This window comes from Trachurus trachurus, assembly GCF_905171665.1.
Source record: "Trachurus trachurus genome assembly, chromosome: 24".
Classification (NCBI taxonomy): Eukaryota; Metazoa; Chordata; class Actinopteri; order Carangiformes; family Carangidae; genus Trachurus; species Trachurus trachurus.
In genome coordinates, this window is record NC_139910.1 from 29,061,739 (window position 1) to 29,079,467 (window position 17,729).

At 41.1% G+C, this 17,729-nt stretch overlaps 1 protein-coding gene across 2 annotated transcripts in view; it reads left to right on the forward strand.

The window, feature by feature from the left end:
* ankrd6b (ankyrin repeat domain 6b) overlaps positions 1-17,729 on the forward strand; it is a 52,836-nt gene that overhangs the window by 33,532 nt on the left and 1,575 nt on the right. Inside the window, exons 5-15 of one of the 2 annotated variants that reach the window (XM_084000473.1) lie at positions 561-659; positions 951-1,049; positions 4,351-4,449; positions 4,817-4,915; positions 9,669-9,746; positions 10,588-10,692; positions 11,959-12,072; positions 12,230-12,400; positions 13,543-13,695; positions 16,118-16,231; positions 16,996-17,302. In XM_084000473.1, coding sequence (XP_083856599.1) covers positions 561-659; positions 951-1,049; positions 4,351-4,449; positions 4,817-4,915; positions 9,669-9,746; positions 10,588-10,692; positions 11,959-12,072; positions 12,230-12,400; positions 13,543-13,695; positions 16,118-16,231; positions 16,996-17,302 — 1,438 coding nt within the window. The remainder of the gene's footprint in view (positions 1-560; positions 660-950; positions 1,050-4,350; positions 4,450-4,816; positions 4,916-9,668; positions 9,747-10,587; positions 10,693-11,958; positions 12,073-12,229; positions 12,401-13,542; positions 13,696-16,117; positions 16,232-16,995; positions 17,303-17,729) is intronic. The other variant, XM_084000474.1, reaches the window with a different exon arrangement.

Sequence of the window (17,729 nt, forward strand, 5' to 3'; positions counted from 1 at the left end):
CCGGTTGTCTGTCCATATGCATATGTCAGTAACGCTTTTATGGAACCTCTTCAAATTTGGCACAAACATTCAACAATAAACTGATCAGAATTTGATGATCAAAGGTGAAAGGTGAAGATCAGTGTGACCTCACAAAACAATTTTAGCCATTACTAAAGACTTCACACAGCATTTTTTCCCTCTTCACACACTTACAGTATAACTCTGGATAAACAAAGATTTAATTGAAAACTAGCGTTATCCTGCTGTAATTGGCCATCAGAAGATCATGAGGTGTGGCTGTAGAGGGATCAACATGGCCAGCAAGACTGTGGCATTCAAAACGGTGATTGATTGGTATTAATGAGCCAAACTGTGAAGAAAACATTCCCCACTCCATTACACAACCAGCAGCATGGACCGGCCCAGTGGCAATGCACTTCCTCCCTAGAAAATAAATTGCTTTCTAAAATATATTAGAGAGGAGACTCAAAGTTTCTCAAAGATTTATGTTTGGTCCAGTGCATCAGTCTCGAGGTTGCTGTCATTAATGTGGCTTTTTGTCTTTTTTGTCCTGTCAGGATGGCAACACTGCTCTCCATGAAGTGTCCTGGCATGGCTTCAGCCAGTCTGTCAAACTGCTGGTGAAAGCTGGCGCCAATGTGCATGCAAAGAACAAGGTGATTCTACAGCACAGAGCCTGGATTTGGACCACAGCACTGATTAAATATGTTTGCTCAAGTCTATTATCCTTCCTTCAGATTCTTTTTACTAGAGCCATTCATCACAAAATAAAGCAATTGCAGAGCTCAGCATAACCCATTCAGACAAGTAGAAATAACACATTCTTCCTCTTACAAATAAACAAAAAAACATTGTTTTTCTACTTGATCTGATGTGAACAGATCAAATAAAAACAAAACAAAAACCGAATACACCCTGACTCTCACGACATCCTCCCTCTTCTCCAGGCGGGGAACACGGCTCTCCACCTCGCCTGTCAGAACGGTCACACTCAGAGCTCCAAGGTTCTGCTTCTGGGCGGCTCCAGGCCTGACAGCAAGAACCACGTGAGATCTTTCTCCTCTTTGTCTTCAGTATAGTATATTTAAACATCACTTGGTCGTGTTCAGATGAGCGATTAGTAGAGCAGATAAGGGGAAAAATACTTCAGTTTGTGATACAAACATGAAAATTGGCACAAGTGCTCACTATAATCCACTCTTTTGAAAAGTTTGGGTGTCCACGCAAAATGTCAATATTTTAATTTTAGACACTTTCAGTGCCGAATTTTTTATAATATGTGGTAGGGCTGTCAGGCGATTAAAAAAATTAATCTAATTAATTATAGAATTTGTAATTAATTAATCAAATTAATCGCATTTTAATCTTATATCTGCTAAAGTTACCCAAATAAAGAATTCAAATTCTAGGACATTACAAAATTGTATTGCATGACTAATCAATTGAATACACCTAGAAGAGAAGATTTGAAATCCACATTTTTATTGGTGAAGTGCGTTTCATAAATGAAATTTAAAAGAAAATGGTCAAGCACATCCCAGCAAACCTGGGATCTATGCACAGCTCCAGCACTTCCTGAATTTAAGGCAGGTCCTTCATTTCCTGTCTTACATTATTGGACACACTGATTAATCCAGGTGTGTCTGAGTAGTCACAATGGTCAGACACACCTGGATTCATCAGTTTGTCCAGTTCGCCGTCTGTTCTATTTTTCACACGAGCCGCGAGCGCTGTTGTCGAGTTGGATAGACGTACCAGACAGGAAGTCTGGCTCAGAAAAGACGAGAGAATCCGGTCAATTTTCAAAATAAAATAATTAAATGATGGTTAATTAAGTTGTTGCTTTTCCGTCTATTTGTCAGTTGCGTCTGCACGCGAGACACACACATCCATTCATACAGAGCTAGAAACAGACCTGTGTGTGGGGAAAACCGAGTACAGACGGGTACAGATGCGAGTGGAGTCGATGTTTGACCGGCGGGGGGGGAGAGAGCAGGAGAAGCAGCTCCCTGTGCAGCCAGCCAAGCGCCTGTGAGGACGAGCGCTGCTCCCGCTCCACTTCCGAGGGCAGTGCGTCCGGGCTGTGAGTCGTGTCCATGTCGGTCAGTCTGTTGTCATCCTGCTTTGACTAGCGACGCAGGTGGGAAGTGACCAACACGTCCGGACAAGTTCCTCGGTGCTATGCTACCGTGACGTGCCACTGCCAAGCAGCCAGGGTCATTCAATGGGCCAAATTTAAAGTGCTGGCGCATTGAATTGCTAGTCAGAATTAATTGCGTTAATTTTTCTAACGCGTTAATTTGCGGTGTAATTAATTAATCTAATTAACGCGTTAAACTGACAGCACTAATATGTGGTCATGATGTTGACACTGACATTAGGAACAAATACTTGACAAAAAAAAAAGATAAGAAGCGCTCATTCCAGAGGCTACTACACCTCACATTTTCAGCTGCATAAAGCTTATGCCATTACAAGCCTGTAGCATTTGCATCTGCCACAACAGGCAGACTTGCAGCCACATTTAGTGAGTTGTTCAAAACTCTTTGCAATGGGGGAGTTGGCTGTCCAGAAGACTTTCCATTCCTCACCAGCCTTTTCCCAACCCCACTCAGCTGGGCTCTCTGCTTCTGGCTGGCGCAGATTTGCCTGAGCCCATACACAACCCAAATGCAAAATGCGAGCCACAGCTGCTCCAGACCTATACCTTGCAGAGTTGGGAACATGCTTAGGCCATGCTTAGGGGCAGCAGTGGAGGGGCGGCAGTGGCGGGTAGAGCGGGTCTTCCAATAATCAGAGGGTTGGCGGTTCGAATCTCGCTCTCTCCCAGTCTCTTGACACCTTACCCAACTTGCCATGTGTGAATGTGTACGAATGATCATGGTGGTGGTTGAAGGGGCCGTTTGGCGCACATTGTCAGCCGCGCTTCTGGCAGCTGTGGCTACACACGTAGCTTACCACCACCAGTGTGAATGTGGTATGAATGAATAATGGTTACTGTACGCACTTTGGGTATCGGGTATCAATAATAAAGCGCTATATAAATGTAAACCATTAATTACAAGGACATCTGTCTCATTGGCTTTGACCATGATAGACTTGCTCTGGCATGAACAAAGAGTTGTCTTGTACACACCATAGGCACTAATCCTTGGCAACAAAGTCAAGAGGACACTAAACTACACTACAACTAATACTAGTCTACCATTTTGGAGTTAGTAAAGCTAGGTACAGAATTAGTAAAGCAAGATTAGCTTACACTGACTGAACCCCATGCTGAGTTACAATGCAGTGAAGTCACCAGTGTGCCCTGGTTGTGCGCTGGCATTCACTCTTTTAAACTAAAACTAACTACAACACCACCACCTAAATTGTACTTAGACATGCTAAATTGAACATGCAAATTTATAGTAAAGATATTTGTGGTGATCATAAATCATATCATAAATGAAAGAGCATTTTTCTATGCCGAATGAATTTTTGGACAATATAATTTCATGATATTGGCCGCCATATTGGCCGTCATCTTTGTTTTTCCATGCCATATGAACTCTTTAACAGACATACATCATACTTGTGTATATGTACTCTACTTAAAGTATGTTAAACAAAAAAAAATAGATCAAAAGATGACCAAAGGCAAGTATGTCCTTCGCTATAACCTTGACTGGAGGCCATATTGAAAATTTTTGAAATTTTGAGTGGACACCCTGGAATTTCTTTAAATTAGTCTATGGAGAAGGTATACACAAAATGTCATAATTGTATCACTAACTGAAGTATCCTAGTGAAAAAATGATATTATCTGCTGCACTAGATGCTTTTCACTGTAATCGCCTGAGGCAAACTAAGGAACTCGTGGTGAAGACAACTGGCAGCTTGGGTTTATCCATCAGTAGGTTTTCAGATATGAGGAGTTTGCTTTGGTGTTTTGTTGCTTGACAATAAACAAAAGAAAAAATATAAAGAAATTTAAGATGCTGGTGGTTTATGTAGCGCTAGTGTTTTTAAAATCCCCCTTATCTTTTAATATGTTATTAAGTTATTTTTGGGGGGCATTTTGCCTTTATTTAGATAGAATCGTAGAGAATGATGGGACTGGTAATGGTACTGAAATAGTATGTAGGCATAATACTGTGAATCTTTCATTACTATTTTAGTTTGATAGTTGTTCTGCCTCTGTATCAGCCAAATGCTTGTCATGAAATACACAGAATCCAGATAGAAAACAGTTTTCGTGTCCCTTGTACAGTACTGTATAGTTCTACAATATGCTGAAATACATCTTTGAGAAAAACTGTAATCAAATTCTTGAAAAGTTGCTGATCCCTCTGTTTTATTTTTCAGGGAGGGGACACATGTCTGCATGTGGCAGCCCGCTACAACCATGTGGCTGTGATCCGCATCCTGCTGGGAGCCTTTTGCTCTGTTTCAGAGAAGAACCTGGTGAGTTACTGACTTGGCAAAAAAAAAAAAAAAGATAATTTGCCACCAGCTCAGTACTGAAAAATCCTGTCTGGTTATTGTGCAGTTAAGAATCTTTGGATAGGAGCTTTTTCGATATATCATATATGACTTATAAAAGTGGCTGGTGTGTTTTTAATTCACTTGTTGTGACACATATAAGAAAACAGATATTTAAAATATGTTTGATCTAATTTGTTCAGATTAATTGTAGATTATGCAGTTAAATAACAGCATCTAGATAATGTATAAAAATAGAGGTGGCACCAAGCAGCCAAAGTCTTGGAGCTCTCTATAGGATCCATCCTCATACCACCGTTTCTTGCTGTGTGTGTGTGTGTGCACACAGGCCGGGGACACACCGCTCCATGTAGCAGCTGCTCTGAATCATAAGAAAACAGTACGTCTACTGCTGGAGGCGGGTGGAGACAGCCGCATCTGCAACAATGTGAGTGCCCGCGGCTTCTTTCTACATCATTAATGCTCAGAGGAAGTGTTTGTGCACTCACTTTGCCTTTTCTTCATCTTCAAGTCAGCACACATTTCTGTTGTGTTACCAGTCTCCTCTTGAGGGATTCTCAGAGCAGCTGTCCCAGCTTCCTGCCGTCTGTTTTAAGCTGCACTAGCATGAGGTGAAATTGGGATCACATTTCATACCCTTAAAAATAAGATTTTAGAGGTTGAAAATGAAGATTGAAAGCATAATTTGTGGTTTTTAAATCAGAAAACTAGATTCAGGCATTGGAGAATATGACTGAATGTCTAAAATAACTGCTTCGCTTGTGTTGTCAGTTTTGAAACCATCTAGTGAGTTAATCATAACCAACCAACTCGTACTGTTCTCATAGCAATAGTGGATGGAAATGCTCATAAACTCACTTTTTTTAACTGATTACATAAAAACTCAGTTCAAATATGTCCTGCAAAATTTAATAGTGTCTTGTCAGAGATTCAGATCCACTCTTTCAGTGTTGCATCATGGGATTTTCAGAGAATTTATAGCATTCAGTGCATCTCATTTAGGGGCAGCCATGTTTTCTAGAGTTGTACTGAACTGTGGGAACCAATTAAAGGCCAGAGTGTGCTGTGTCACAGAGGATAAACCTCCAACCGAAACATTAGGATGTTAATGAATCAATAATTCACACTTCTTTTAAAAGCCTGATACAAATGTTGTATAAATTATAACCTAGGTTGTAAAATGTTCATGCAGTTTTTGTAATAAATGGAACATTATATAAATGTTTAAAAACTAATTTCATTAAAGGGACAACGAGGAGTTTCTATTTGGTTATAAAAAAGTCTCACGTTAATGTGGATGAATCTACGTTACCCACACTTGTTAATGGGCCCATTTTCGATAAATATATCGTTTTGTCTCTATCGTTATTATTAGTGGTGGTGGACAAGGTTATAATAGTTTTGGATTTTTAATTATAGTTTAGTTTTATTTAGTTTTGACTTATTTTTCTCTAATTCAGTTAGTTTCAATTAGTTTTTAGAGCGTGTCTGCTAGTTTTAGTTACTTTTAATTTTTTTCTAAACACTTAGTTTTAGTTTAGTTTTTATTAGTTTTAGTATTAGTTTTAGTTTTTTCATACTTTGGGTTATTTGTTAGTTGAAGGATTCAAAAAGATCAGAGCAAGTATTATGTAATAAAATTCAAAAGATACCATTTAACAAATGTGTTCAGTTACTGCAGTTTTTTTTTACATACCAGTACAGTAAAGTAACAATATGCTTACAGTAGCCGACCTCGCATGTTGTATTGTATTTAAAGCAGATATCAGTGGAATGTTTTTGTTAATATAAGTCCTAAATAGTCCTATTTTCCGTCAGCAATCACTTACATGAAGTATTTCAGCCTAAACACGAGTCTCTCCGTCACTCTGCTCTGCTGTAACCCGAGGAGAAAATTTTCCTTGTGGGATACAAGTGTTATCCAATGAGGAGAGAGAACGGCATGAAGGGCTGTGTGTGCAGCCAAGGGATGCGCGTGAATGTGGTGACGTAGCACGAGGACCAATTGATGCCTGACAAGGGCGGGGGCTGCTAACTCATGGTGCGTTCAAAGAAACTCGTACTTTGTGTTTTTCCTTCCTGTGAAGTCATACCAGTTCGATCTGGTACGAGTTCACGGGTCGGAAGTTACGAGTGGCCGTTATAGGGAACTTTCACAGACAACAGGATGGTAAAAACACGAGCTACGGGTTACCTGGAACGCTACCAAGTCGTAGTTGTGACTTGAAGCTGTAACTTACGGTTTCAAAAGCCTGCCTTGAACGCAGCATTAGCCGAAACGTAGCAATGGGACTCAATAGCTACTGCACAGCTGATAATATTGTCGGGACCCCGCAGTAATGTTCTTGTTATGATGTTTAAGTTGTGTGATTTCTGACTGACTATGTGTACGGTACGGGCCAGGCAGGTTGGATGAGAAGCTGAGGGGCCGGGGTGAGTGTGAGGAGAGTCCTGTCTGTGTGTGTGTGTGTCTGTGTGCGTGTAGGTGAGTGAGTGAGGAGGAGCAGAGGAGGAAGTGAGAGCTGTCAGATACGTTTGCGTTATGTTGTTGTAGTTACGTCCGGTGGGACGCTACAATATCAACAACAACGTATGCTTAACATCGGATGCGAAATGACCGCGGAGCGAAGCCAGTTTCCTTTCGGTGCCGTTAACTGATTGTGCCAAATGCGCCAGAGCGCGAACCTCTGTGCCAGGCTCGTGTGTTTATTCATGAGCGCGAGAGAGATTAAAACACACACATTCACACAGGCTACACACGCATACGGGCTACACATAGCCTACACATACCCACAGACACACAGCTGAGGGGCCGAGGTGCGGCACGGAGAAATGCGCATCTGGTGGCTCAACCTGGTCAGTGGATGCACCGGAGCAGCCACGGAATCGGCGCCTGAATTGATGTCATATCAATCCGAAATTGACAAAGACGAAAACGAAGGGCATTTTATCTATAATTTCAGTACGTTTTAGTTAGTTTTGTAAACACACAATACAGTTTCAGTTAGTTATCGTTTTTTCATTTGATTATAGTTTTTATTTATTTCAGTTAACGAAAATGTTTTTTCAATTCTAGTTTTCGTCATTTTGTTCGTTTTCGTTAACGATAATAACATTGGTGGTGGAAATGCTGGTCGAGCCGACCAGCGTTTCCTTACTTTCGGTTTCATGGCGAGTCATGAGAATAAAGCCGTCGAATCGCCATTTATGGTGGGAACTACGACGGTATGTGATCGTCTTCGAACCTCTGACTTTAATTCTTGATGAATGAAAACATGAGTCTGTCTTGCGCCGGTCAAAGAATTTCACGGTGCGGAGGCTCATAAATGTAGTGTGAAAATGCTTCGCTTTTCCAAAACTCCTCATTGTCCCTTTAAGTAAAAGATCTTTTGTATGGATTAAGTCCCTGACAGAAAAAACAACCCAGGTTTTTTTTATATGACTACTGATAAATGCAAATGCTACAATAATAGTTAATTTCTTAGTGCAAAATGAAATGTAAAGTCCCATCTCCAGCTGTGTACAGTCAGTTAAAGGATGTGTATATAGCCAATGAGGCATCAGCACTACACTACTGTAAATATGTGCCATGGTGGTCTGGTGTTCATGAGCCTTACATGTTTTCATGTCACAGTCAAACTCAGGAGCTGTCTCTTGAAGTTAGGAACACTAGATTCAGCAAAGTCCCATTGCAGCAGTAGACTGGAGCAGCTGTGTCTGGCCAGAGGTCAGAGCAGGAGCTCATGTCCTTTGTAATCTTCAAAACAGACGTCTTAGTAACAGGGTAATGTTTGTGTGAATTTGATACAATTACCTATTTGGCCCTGTACTGTTTGGGTGTTGTGTCCTGTTAGTTTAAAGCAGCTGAATAAATAGATCTGGACAGAACAGACAGAAAAAACCACACCATCTTCTCAGGTAAAGCCACATTTTGTAATGCTAACTTTACACCAGAAAAGGCCACATAGTTTAGGTACAATTTTAGGCATTGTGCATTTCAATAGTTAATCAATACCAAGTGGATTGATTTGGATTGATTGACATTGAGTGTGACCACCTTTTGCCTCCTGATTGATAATTAACTTAGATTCTATGAAAAGTCAGATTGATGATCACTGAGTTCCTACCCAGACTAGTCTGGTCTTTCAGAACTTGTTATCAGTTTGTTTTAGAACAGACAAGAATCAGGTAATTATATTCTCAACATTCATCTTACTTACTCATCATAGCTCCAAAATTTACTTTGAGTCTTTCAAGTCTGTGATAGAATGACCCATTTTAACCTGCATTTGGCAAAAGCACCCAGTGGAAGAGGCAATAGATCACTGCTTGAAAATTACTTGAAATGATTTGGGTAATATTAAAGACCTATGATGATTTTATGCTGGTTAACTATAAACAGCACTCAACTTTCCATCCAGCGTCCACAGGTCGCACAAGTTTACACAAGTTTCACTATAGTTAGTTAGTGAAGCCCGTTGCTCCTCCAGGTACTAAGGCTGTTGATGAATGTTGATGATGTTTTTTCATTTCTTCAATGTTTTCGTAAATTCTTCTTCACGCCTAACCCCCCAGCAGTCTGGTGGACCGGGGGAAGCTCCATCAGTACAGCAGCACAGGACACTTTTACTGACTATTTCAACACAAATACTGCTTATGATCCACTACATACTTACCTGTTTGCTATTTTTTTCATTTTGTAGTCATTCAAGTTAACATAAGTTTAGTATAACTTATGTTAGTCTGTGGTACTCAGCACTTCTGTCTCATATTTTTCACCTACACACCTATATCTTCTCTTCCATGAAGGGAAAGTGGTGTTATTGAGCTGCTTTTAGACTTTTAATTTGAAATTCCTGTGCAAGGTGTGTTGAATTCATTGAAAAAAGCAGCAAAGTGGAAGAAAAGTATAAACTTCATTTACAGAGAGGTACTCAAATAGTGGTTTGCAGTTGTTTAAGGCTGAATTTACTGAGGTAACAGCATAAAGGACATGTTGAGTTAGTTTTACCTGGAATCAGCAATAAAAGAGCAATAAAATATAAGTTTGTTCCAGATTTCTGCCACTGTTTTTGAGTTTTTAAATTCCAGTTCCTATGAGTTGTGTTTTCACTCTTTCTCTCTCCCTCTCTCTCTCTTGCACTGTGTGTGTGTGTGTGTGTGTGTGTGTGTCTCTACAGGCAGGTGAAACCGCTCTGGACCAGGCCAGAGAACATAATAATCCAGATGTAGCTCTGCTCTTAACCAAAGCCCCCCAGGTGAAACCACTAACTGACCTATCCAGGCAGCCATAAAGAAAATTCAAACATTTTTGTGTCACATTTTTGCTATATATTGCCCTTTTTATTATGACTATGACGGCTTTGCGACCCGTTAAGTGTTTGTCTTTCCCTTTTCATCTTATACTGTATTTTCACAAATCCCATTGACTAACTATTTAATCTTTATAGATTCCAATGATCACACGATCAGGTCATGTATCTCTTAGACTCATGAATTCAGACTCAAATCAGGAAAATTACTAAATGCATATGCCACTTTATTGCATTTATAGTTCTTACATATAAATGATATGGGATATGTTGTGTGAAGAGGCACTCCTCAGTCTCATGGACTCATTTCCTGTTGCATTAGAGAAATGTTAACTGGTGTTTTAACCTGTATCATGACACCAGGAGACACCACAGATTAGACTATGCACATACTGTTAGTAATACCTGGATAAAACTTGTAGGAATGATAATCTGAAATCATTTCTCATAATACAATCATAGAATGAGTCCTCTGTCCATACAAGAAGCTTCTCAGGAATGGTATTTCTCTGCACATTCCTGACTGCCCAGCTCCAGTCTGCTATTGCTCTGAAAAAAGAGACTTTATTTAATTTATACTGAAACATGGAGCAATACAATTATAAACAATAACAGATTAAATGTCACAAACGATCCCTTCAAAGTTATTTGACCAGTGCAGTGACCTTCAGTGTGTTAATAAAAATGAATGTTTACTTCCAGGGAGTAATTATCCTCTAATCTATTTATTTGCTGATAATGCATTATGATGCCTGTTGTATTTACAATTATGTGTGTGTGTGTGCAGGTGCAGAGCTTTGTGCGTGGCAGGAGTGTGAGGAAGAGGAGAGACAAGCTGAAGGCAGAGGGCAGAGCACAGTCAGTTCCCAGGGATGAGATGCTGCCCTGCAAGGTAGGAACTAAAGAGGAACTAAGCAGGATTTCTCCCGTGGCTATGCTACATTTTTACTAACTACTTAAAGGGATAGTTCACCCTAGAATGATATTTCGCTCATTATCTACTCACCCTCATGTTGACTAAGGGCTGGAAGAATTATCAGAGTCCACCGTCCCTTCTCTTAGTTACAGGGGGTCTCGGCGTAGCAGTAAATTTCAATGCAATGGTTGCAAAGGGACACCGGAGCTCTTCGTAAAAAAACACACACAAAAAAACATCCAAATACCTCCATGATGCTCGTATGTAATGTCCGTCTTGTGCTGAAGCCCCAAATTGCGTAATTGTCCCGAAAAAAATTAAATAAGTCTATATTTTAAGCTTGTTTGTAGCGGAAGCTTCTCGAAGCTCCACTTCCTGGTCCGTCCAAATATCGCGTGATTTGCGCCGGCGTCAGTGCGGTTACTGCGAATCACGCGATATTTGGACGGACCAGGAAGAGCTCGTCTGTAGTGTCCCTCTGGTATTGAAGCCCCGACATGAGAAACTGTTCCGAAAAAAATTAAATAAGTCTATATTCTAAGATTGTTTGTAGTGGAAGCTCCCAGTGTCTCGGTTCACTGCTCTTCCTGTGTCTGACTGGCGGAACAATTTCTCATGTCGGGGCTTCAATACAAGAGGGACATCACATATGAGCACTATGGAGGTATTTGGATGTTTTTTGGTGTGTCTTTTTGGACGAAGAAAAGTGGTATCCATTCACAACCATTATATGGACAAATACTGCTGCGTGGACCCCCCCCGTAACTCAGAGAAGGCACGGAGGACTCTGAAAATTCTCACAGCTCTTAGTGGACATTAGGGTGAGTAGATAATGAGTGAAATTTGTATTTTGGGTGAACTATCCCTTTAACTTTAGGAATTTACAACCTAGATCAGTCTCAGAGAAGGTTACACAGAGTTCATCCTGTTACCTTCACCTAAAACAGAGGGTTCACCATACCAAGGTACAATTGGTTAACATTGATCATTCTAACATACTTTCTCAGAATAGGACTCACTCCATCAACATTTCCACCACATATTGGAGAAAAAGTAAATATGACTGGAACAATAGGAGTCTTTTGTGACTTCCCTCATTTGAATGGTGGAAAGCAGAAATAATTATCTTTTAGTGTTTATGGGAGGATCGTTTACATTTTTAAGATTCTTCATTTTCCTGAGCATTGAAACATTTCCAGGTAATTGCACTTCTGAACCTCTCCTTCTTCCTGTTTCCTGTAGGACAATGCATCTGCTGCAGATGACACCCAGAGCAGCGATCAGGCCGCCTGCAAACACACTGAGGTGACAGAGTCAAACACCAGAAGGGGAAAGAACAGGAAGCAGAAGGAAAAGGTAGGTCGCTGTATCTGTATGTCTGAGGTATAAGAGGATGGATGCTGCTGCTCAGATGATCTGAACTGGGCAGAACGACGAGTCTCCCATCTCTGATATTGTCAAATGTACGTAAAAATGGAGTAACTACTAATCTGAGGTGCTGCTGCTGTTGCAGCCGTTTATGTCCGAGCCACTCCGCCGCAGAGAGACCAGGCACAGTGAAGCCCTCCACAAGAGGAAGAGTAAACTACGAGGAGTCGACCCTCAATCGACCATCCCCCCACACAACTTTAAAGCCTATCAGCTCTACACACTGTACCGAGGCAAGGATGGCAAGATAATGCAGGTACTGTCAGTGTACAAACACCCCCTGAATCCAAATAAAGGCTATCATTCACATGGTGTCTCAGTTATGTGTTCTGTAAATTCATTCTTTAGATATGCAAATGATTGGCTGCAGCTGAACAGCTACAGAGAGATTTAGTGAGCCTCCTGCCAATTACCAAAGGGCAACATACATTTGCATCGTTTATTTGATGCTAAATATAACTACTCTACATGTGACTTATAAATTAAGATTTCCTAGTGCTTAGATTTCAGCTTTTTATACTGAACTCATATTCCTACATTTTAGTGACCCCTATGACTAATCCCATTAAAAATACAAATTCACATAGCAGAAACAGTCAGAGTTTCAGTCTGTTCAGAGCCACAACAGTCACAACCAGTCTGATAGCAGAGAGCTCTTCTAAACTCTCCCACCGTGTGCCTGATAAGACAAACCTAAACTGTAAACTGTAGCCAGTCACAGCTTTATCTGCTGCAGCTGTCAGCGGTGTTGAAATTGTTTCAGCAGCTATTTGTATTATTTCTCATCTCCTCAAGGAGTCGGCAGTATAAACGAAATCTGCTGTCACAGTAATCACAGTTTTACATAGCAATATGTTGTGTTATAGAACATTTTCTAAAAAATGGAGAAATCAACATCAAATCAACTTACTTTTTGACTTTGATGAACAGAACAAGTCATGTATCAAATATTACCAATATTCCTGCTTATAATAATCATCCTGTTTTAGCAAAGCCATTCACAGCAAGGCTGCTTTATATGTTGAGTGCTTTACAGAACAGTAGAATATAAACCATAATAAAAGATACACATTAACAATAAAAGATATAAGATATAAAAGGGGAAATTAACACTAAATAGTTTACTATTTTAAATTCACCATAAAAATAATGAATTAAGTGCAGAAAGGAGATGTAAAGATTTAAAAATGTTTCAAATGATTTATCAGAATAAGATGGTAGTCCTTACAGGGTGGAGTAGGCAGTGTAAAAAAGGAACATTTTTAGCTTTGACCTTAACCTGGTCAGTTACCTCAATATGATTAGCCTATTTTTATGTATTTCCTTTAATAACCCCTGCATCATGTGGCCCCTCTGTAAATACGGACAAACACTGTTTAACTGCTGACTGTGTCGTAGGCTCCTCTGAACGGCTGCCGCTGTGAACCTCTCATCAGTAAACTGGAGAACCAGCTGGAGGCCACCAAGGAGGAGATGAAGACCGAGATCCACACCGTCCAAGACCTGATGAACAGCAAGATGGGGCAGCTGGACCGCAAGAACAAACACCAGGTAACACAAACATGCAGCTCGAATCAAGTGCTTCCTCATAATCAACTGCAGTTTGTCCTTCCTAAAATGTTTACAGAGACTTCTAATTTAATTTCATGACACATACAGGTGTCTCTATAGCCTCACTCCTGTTGCCTCCAAGGATTTTTCATCACCTTACAGAAAGATAGTAATGAGACGTGGAAGAAAAGAGTCTGAGCAGCACTTTTACAGTTTAGTTTTCAACGAGCCATGAGCTGTCTTCGGTGGTGGAGAGCCAGGTCAATGTGAACTTTTGCTTTGCTTCTGTTTCTATCACTTATTTTTGTATTGAAGTAAGTGTGCTATCCAGCTTTGTCACTCTCTGGTACTGAGTATTGTCCAGGCTGCCTGGTCGTAACTGCTAAGAGAACACATTATATTAACAGGAAACCACAGCGCAGTGGCAGAGAAAACTACATGCAGTCCTGGCATCATATTTTTGTAGAGCTAGCCAACAGAGGATAGCTTTTTTTTTAAATCTGTTTTTAGTGGAAGTTTAGATTACAGTACCATGCAGGTCATGGGAGTGATTCTGATGGACACCAGACCCTCAACACACTTAATGTAAATATCTGAGTCTCACCAGCATGGGTTTTCAGAGTCACAGAGAGTTCAGTTGGCATCTACAAAAGCCCCATTGTTGTCGTGTTGCTGAACAGAAACAACACAGCTCCGCCAGTGCATGTTTTGGGGGTTCACTTAACTGTGTAGTTTTACAGGGTGAGACATTGCAGTGACAGTACAGGGACTCTGGCCTCATTTCCTTCATACATAATACATTCTCCCACAATACAGTAAGACGCTTGAGATAAAAGCTTCTATCAGTCGTTCATGCGTGGACTCTGAGCATCGCTGCTGGAGAAAACACAATAGTTAGAGTAGGCAGGAATTCATTATCAGTGAAATCAGAACAACAGAAGAAGGTATGTGGGCTCAAGGTGAAACATAAGGTAAACATGTCTTAGACTGAAGATCGGCAAAACAAAAAAGATGTTTATTTTAAACCTGGTTGATAAAGCCGTGTGCTGGAAGGACGCTCTCACACACACGCAGCATCAACGTTAGACACACACACACACTAGGTGGGAACTGAGAGAAACTACCAACATGCTCACTGGCTTCACTAACTGTGAAGTGGAAGATGTTAGGAGCCAGGACTGTTCCTAGAGTAACCAGACAAGAAAAGACCCGATCAGGGATGTGACCATGAACTCAACAATCTCACACAGCTTCAAAAGTCAACATCAGAGATGGGACAACCTGACAGAAGGACAAGTCTCAGCAGCAGCAGCAGCCTGAAGTGTAAAAGAGGATGCTCTGGTCTGATGAACTTCACTTCACATGCTGGTGGTGGCAGCAGCATCCTGTTATGGGAGGGTTTCCCAGCAGCAGGGGCAGGAGACTGCTCAGGAATGAGAACAGGATTACTGTAATACAGCTGAAGAAAGAGAGACATTTCTCTTTCACAGTGTTGACTGACCAGAAACAAACAGCCAGGACAACCGTCTGTGACTGTCCTGAAGTGGCTCAGGCAAAGTCCAGACTTGAACCCCAGAGATATCTAAAGTTCAGTTCACACACACTCCCCATCCAGTCTGACTTGAAGCTTTTATTTGATAAGACAGTGTGCAGAGACAGGAAAGCAGGGAAAAAGACTGGGGGAATGACATGCAGTAAAGATCAACTCAGTGGGGAGTCAAACTGGCGATCTCCACTTCAGGCAATGCCAACATGGGATGTGCTCTAACCACTCGAACACTGTGCCCCCCAGCTAGAGTTTTGATAGATTTCTAGCAACCATATACACACACACACCAATACTTTATTAGATACATGCACATTTACTTGAATCTTTTTCTTCATGTGCTAAATAAAACCCACTGCAGATTGTAAGATGTTACTTGTACAGAACAATTCAAAATGTGCAATAAAAGCAGAGGTAAATAACAGTAAATAAAGCAAACAACCTGGGCTTTTATTTGCTCACCCTTAAAGGGATAGTTCACCCAAAATTCAAATTGCACTCATTATCTACTCACCCTTATGTGGACTAAGGGCTGGGAGAAGTTTCAGAGTCCTCCGTGGCTTCTCTGAGTTACAGGGGGTCTCGGCGTAGCAGTGCATGTCCATATATAACGGTTGCAAATGGATACCAACTGTCTTCGTAACAAAAAGACACACCAAAAAACATCCAAATACCTCCATGCTGCTCGTATGTAATGTCCTAACCCTAACCCTAAAAAATGAAATAAGTCTATATTTCAAGCTTGTTTGTAGCGGAAGCTCCTCTTCCGTCCTCTCCCTGGTCCGTCCAAATTGGACGAACCAGGAAGTAGATAATGAGTGCAATTTGAATTTTGAGTGAACTATCCCTTTAACGATTCATGTCATCTTCCATCAGATCCTGGCTCTGGATAAGATGACAGTGGAGAGGGTGTCGGCAGAGAGGAGCGAGTGTCTGCTGAGGATCGAGCAGAGGGCCCTGCAGGAGCGACTGGAGACAGAGAAGAGACAGGTAACATCAGCAGCAGCATCACCTACAACTCTGCTCACACTCGGCTGGAGTCAACAAGGCTCCCTGGCCGATGAGGTTGTCACTGACTCATCATATGATCAGAAACTACATGGTGCTTTGACAAATGAATTTGCCATATTGAATCTATTTATCCAAAGTACATGAATAAATTAACATATGAATTTCAGATTACAATATGTCTGTCTTTCCAGCCAGTAATTATAAAATGAACATGAATATACCAGACCTTGATTTCAGTGGGTGGATTCAACAACTGCTCTAGAAACTTGTTGCATTGTTCACTTGTCAAGCACAAGTGTAAACAATAACACCTGAAATAGCTGCAATCCAATTGTTTTACCAGCTTTAGGGCCATAGTATTGTGTATGTTGACTCATTATGTGTGTTGACTGGCAAACATGAATGAGACAGAACCACTGTGAAAGTTAGAAACTAAAAAAGTTTGTGTGATTATCACTCTATCTCTGGAAACAGCTCCTTGTTGCTGCGGAAAACAAGATAAAACCAGTACAATGAGCTCAATGTGCAACTACTTTTCACATTTCATTCTTCTTGGTTGATGAGCTGACAGACAAATGAATTTCTTGTTGGTGGTTATGTCATATTGTTATTATTATTATATTACTTATAGTATTCTTATTCTTCTGTCGCTAAACATCTTGATTAGTGCAGGTTAAGACTCGTACTGAATGTTCAGAAACAGTAATACCATGTCTTGTGTGTGGTTGTCTCTGCCCTTTAAGCAGGCATCTCTGGTCAGTGAACTGAAGAGCTGGTGTCTGTCCAAACTGCAGAACATGGAGTTTCGCTTCACAGGAGAGCCCAGCAGCATCAGGCTGCAGCGCTCCTCCTCCGTGGCCGAGGGCCTGAACAAAGCCGACGGAGCCGGTCTCACTGTGCTGCCCGCTGGACACGGAGACGGAGACGGCTCCCTCTGCCCCGAGCTCCACAACAGTCCCTCACTGCTGGACTCGAGCCGCGGGGAAGCCAGCATGGCAGAGGGAGGCCCAGCCAATCACTACTTTGTTGTTCATGTGGAGAGCTCTCCAGGTGGGGTCTCAAGTTACACACACACACACAGAGGCACTGAATCCTAGATCTTCACTTGTCCCACTGTTTCCTGACAGATTATCAATTCTAAAAAAATATATACTTAGTTAAAGAAGGCAGAGCGCAGGAATTAGCTTGGTTCATTCATCTTTACCTGGTGATCATAGATTTGATTTAGATGTTTAGCTGTTGCTACATTGTTACAAAAGTCACCATTTTCATTCAGATATTGTTTATTCAGATATCTTTACATTGTGTAAAGGAAGCTGGGGAGCTTTTTGAATGGGCCCCGGCACAAAGAATAAGTAACACTTGTAACAAACAATACAACACATTTTACAGAAAGACAAACCAAAAATGCCCACCTTTATCAAGCACCCACACTCTCACACGGCACATGGATCCACAGTCTCACTGACACACACTC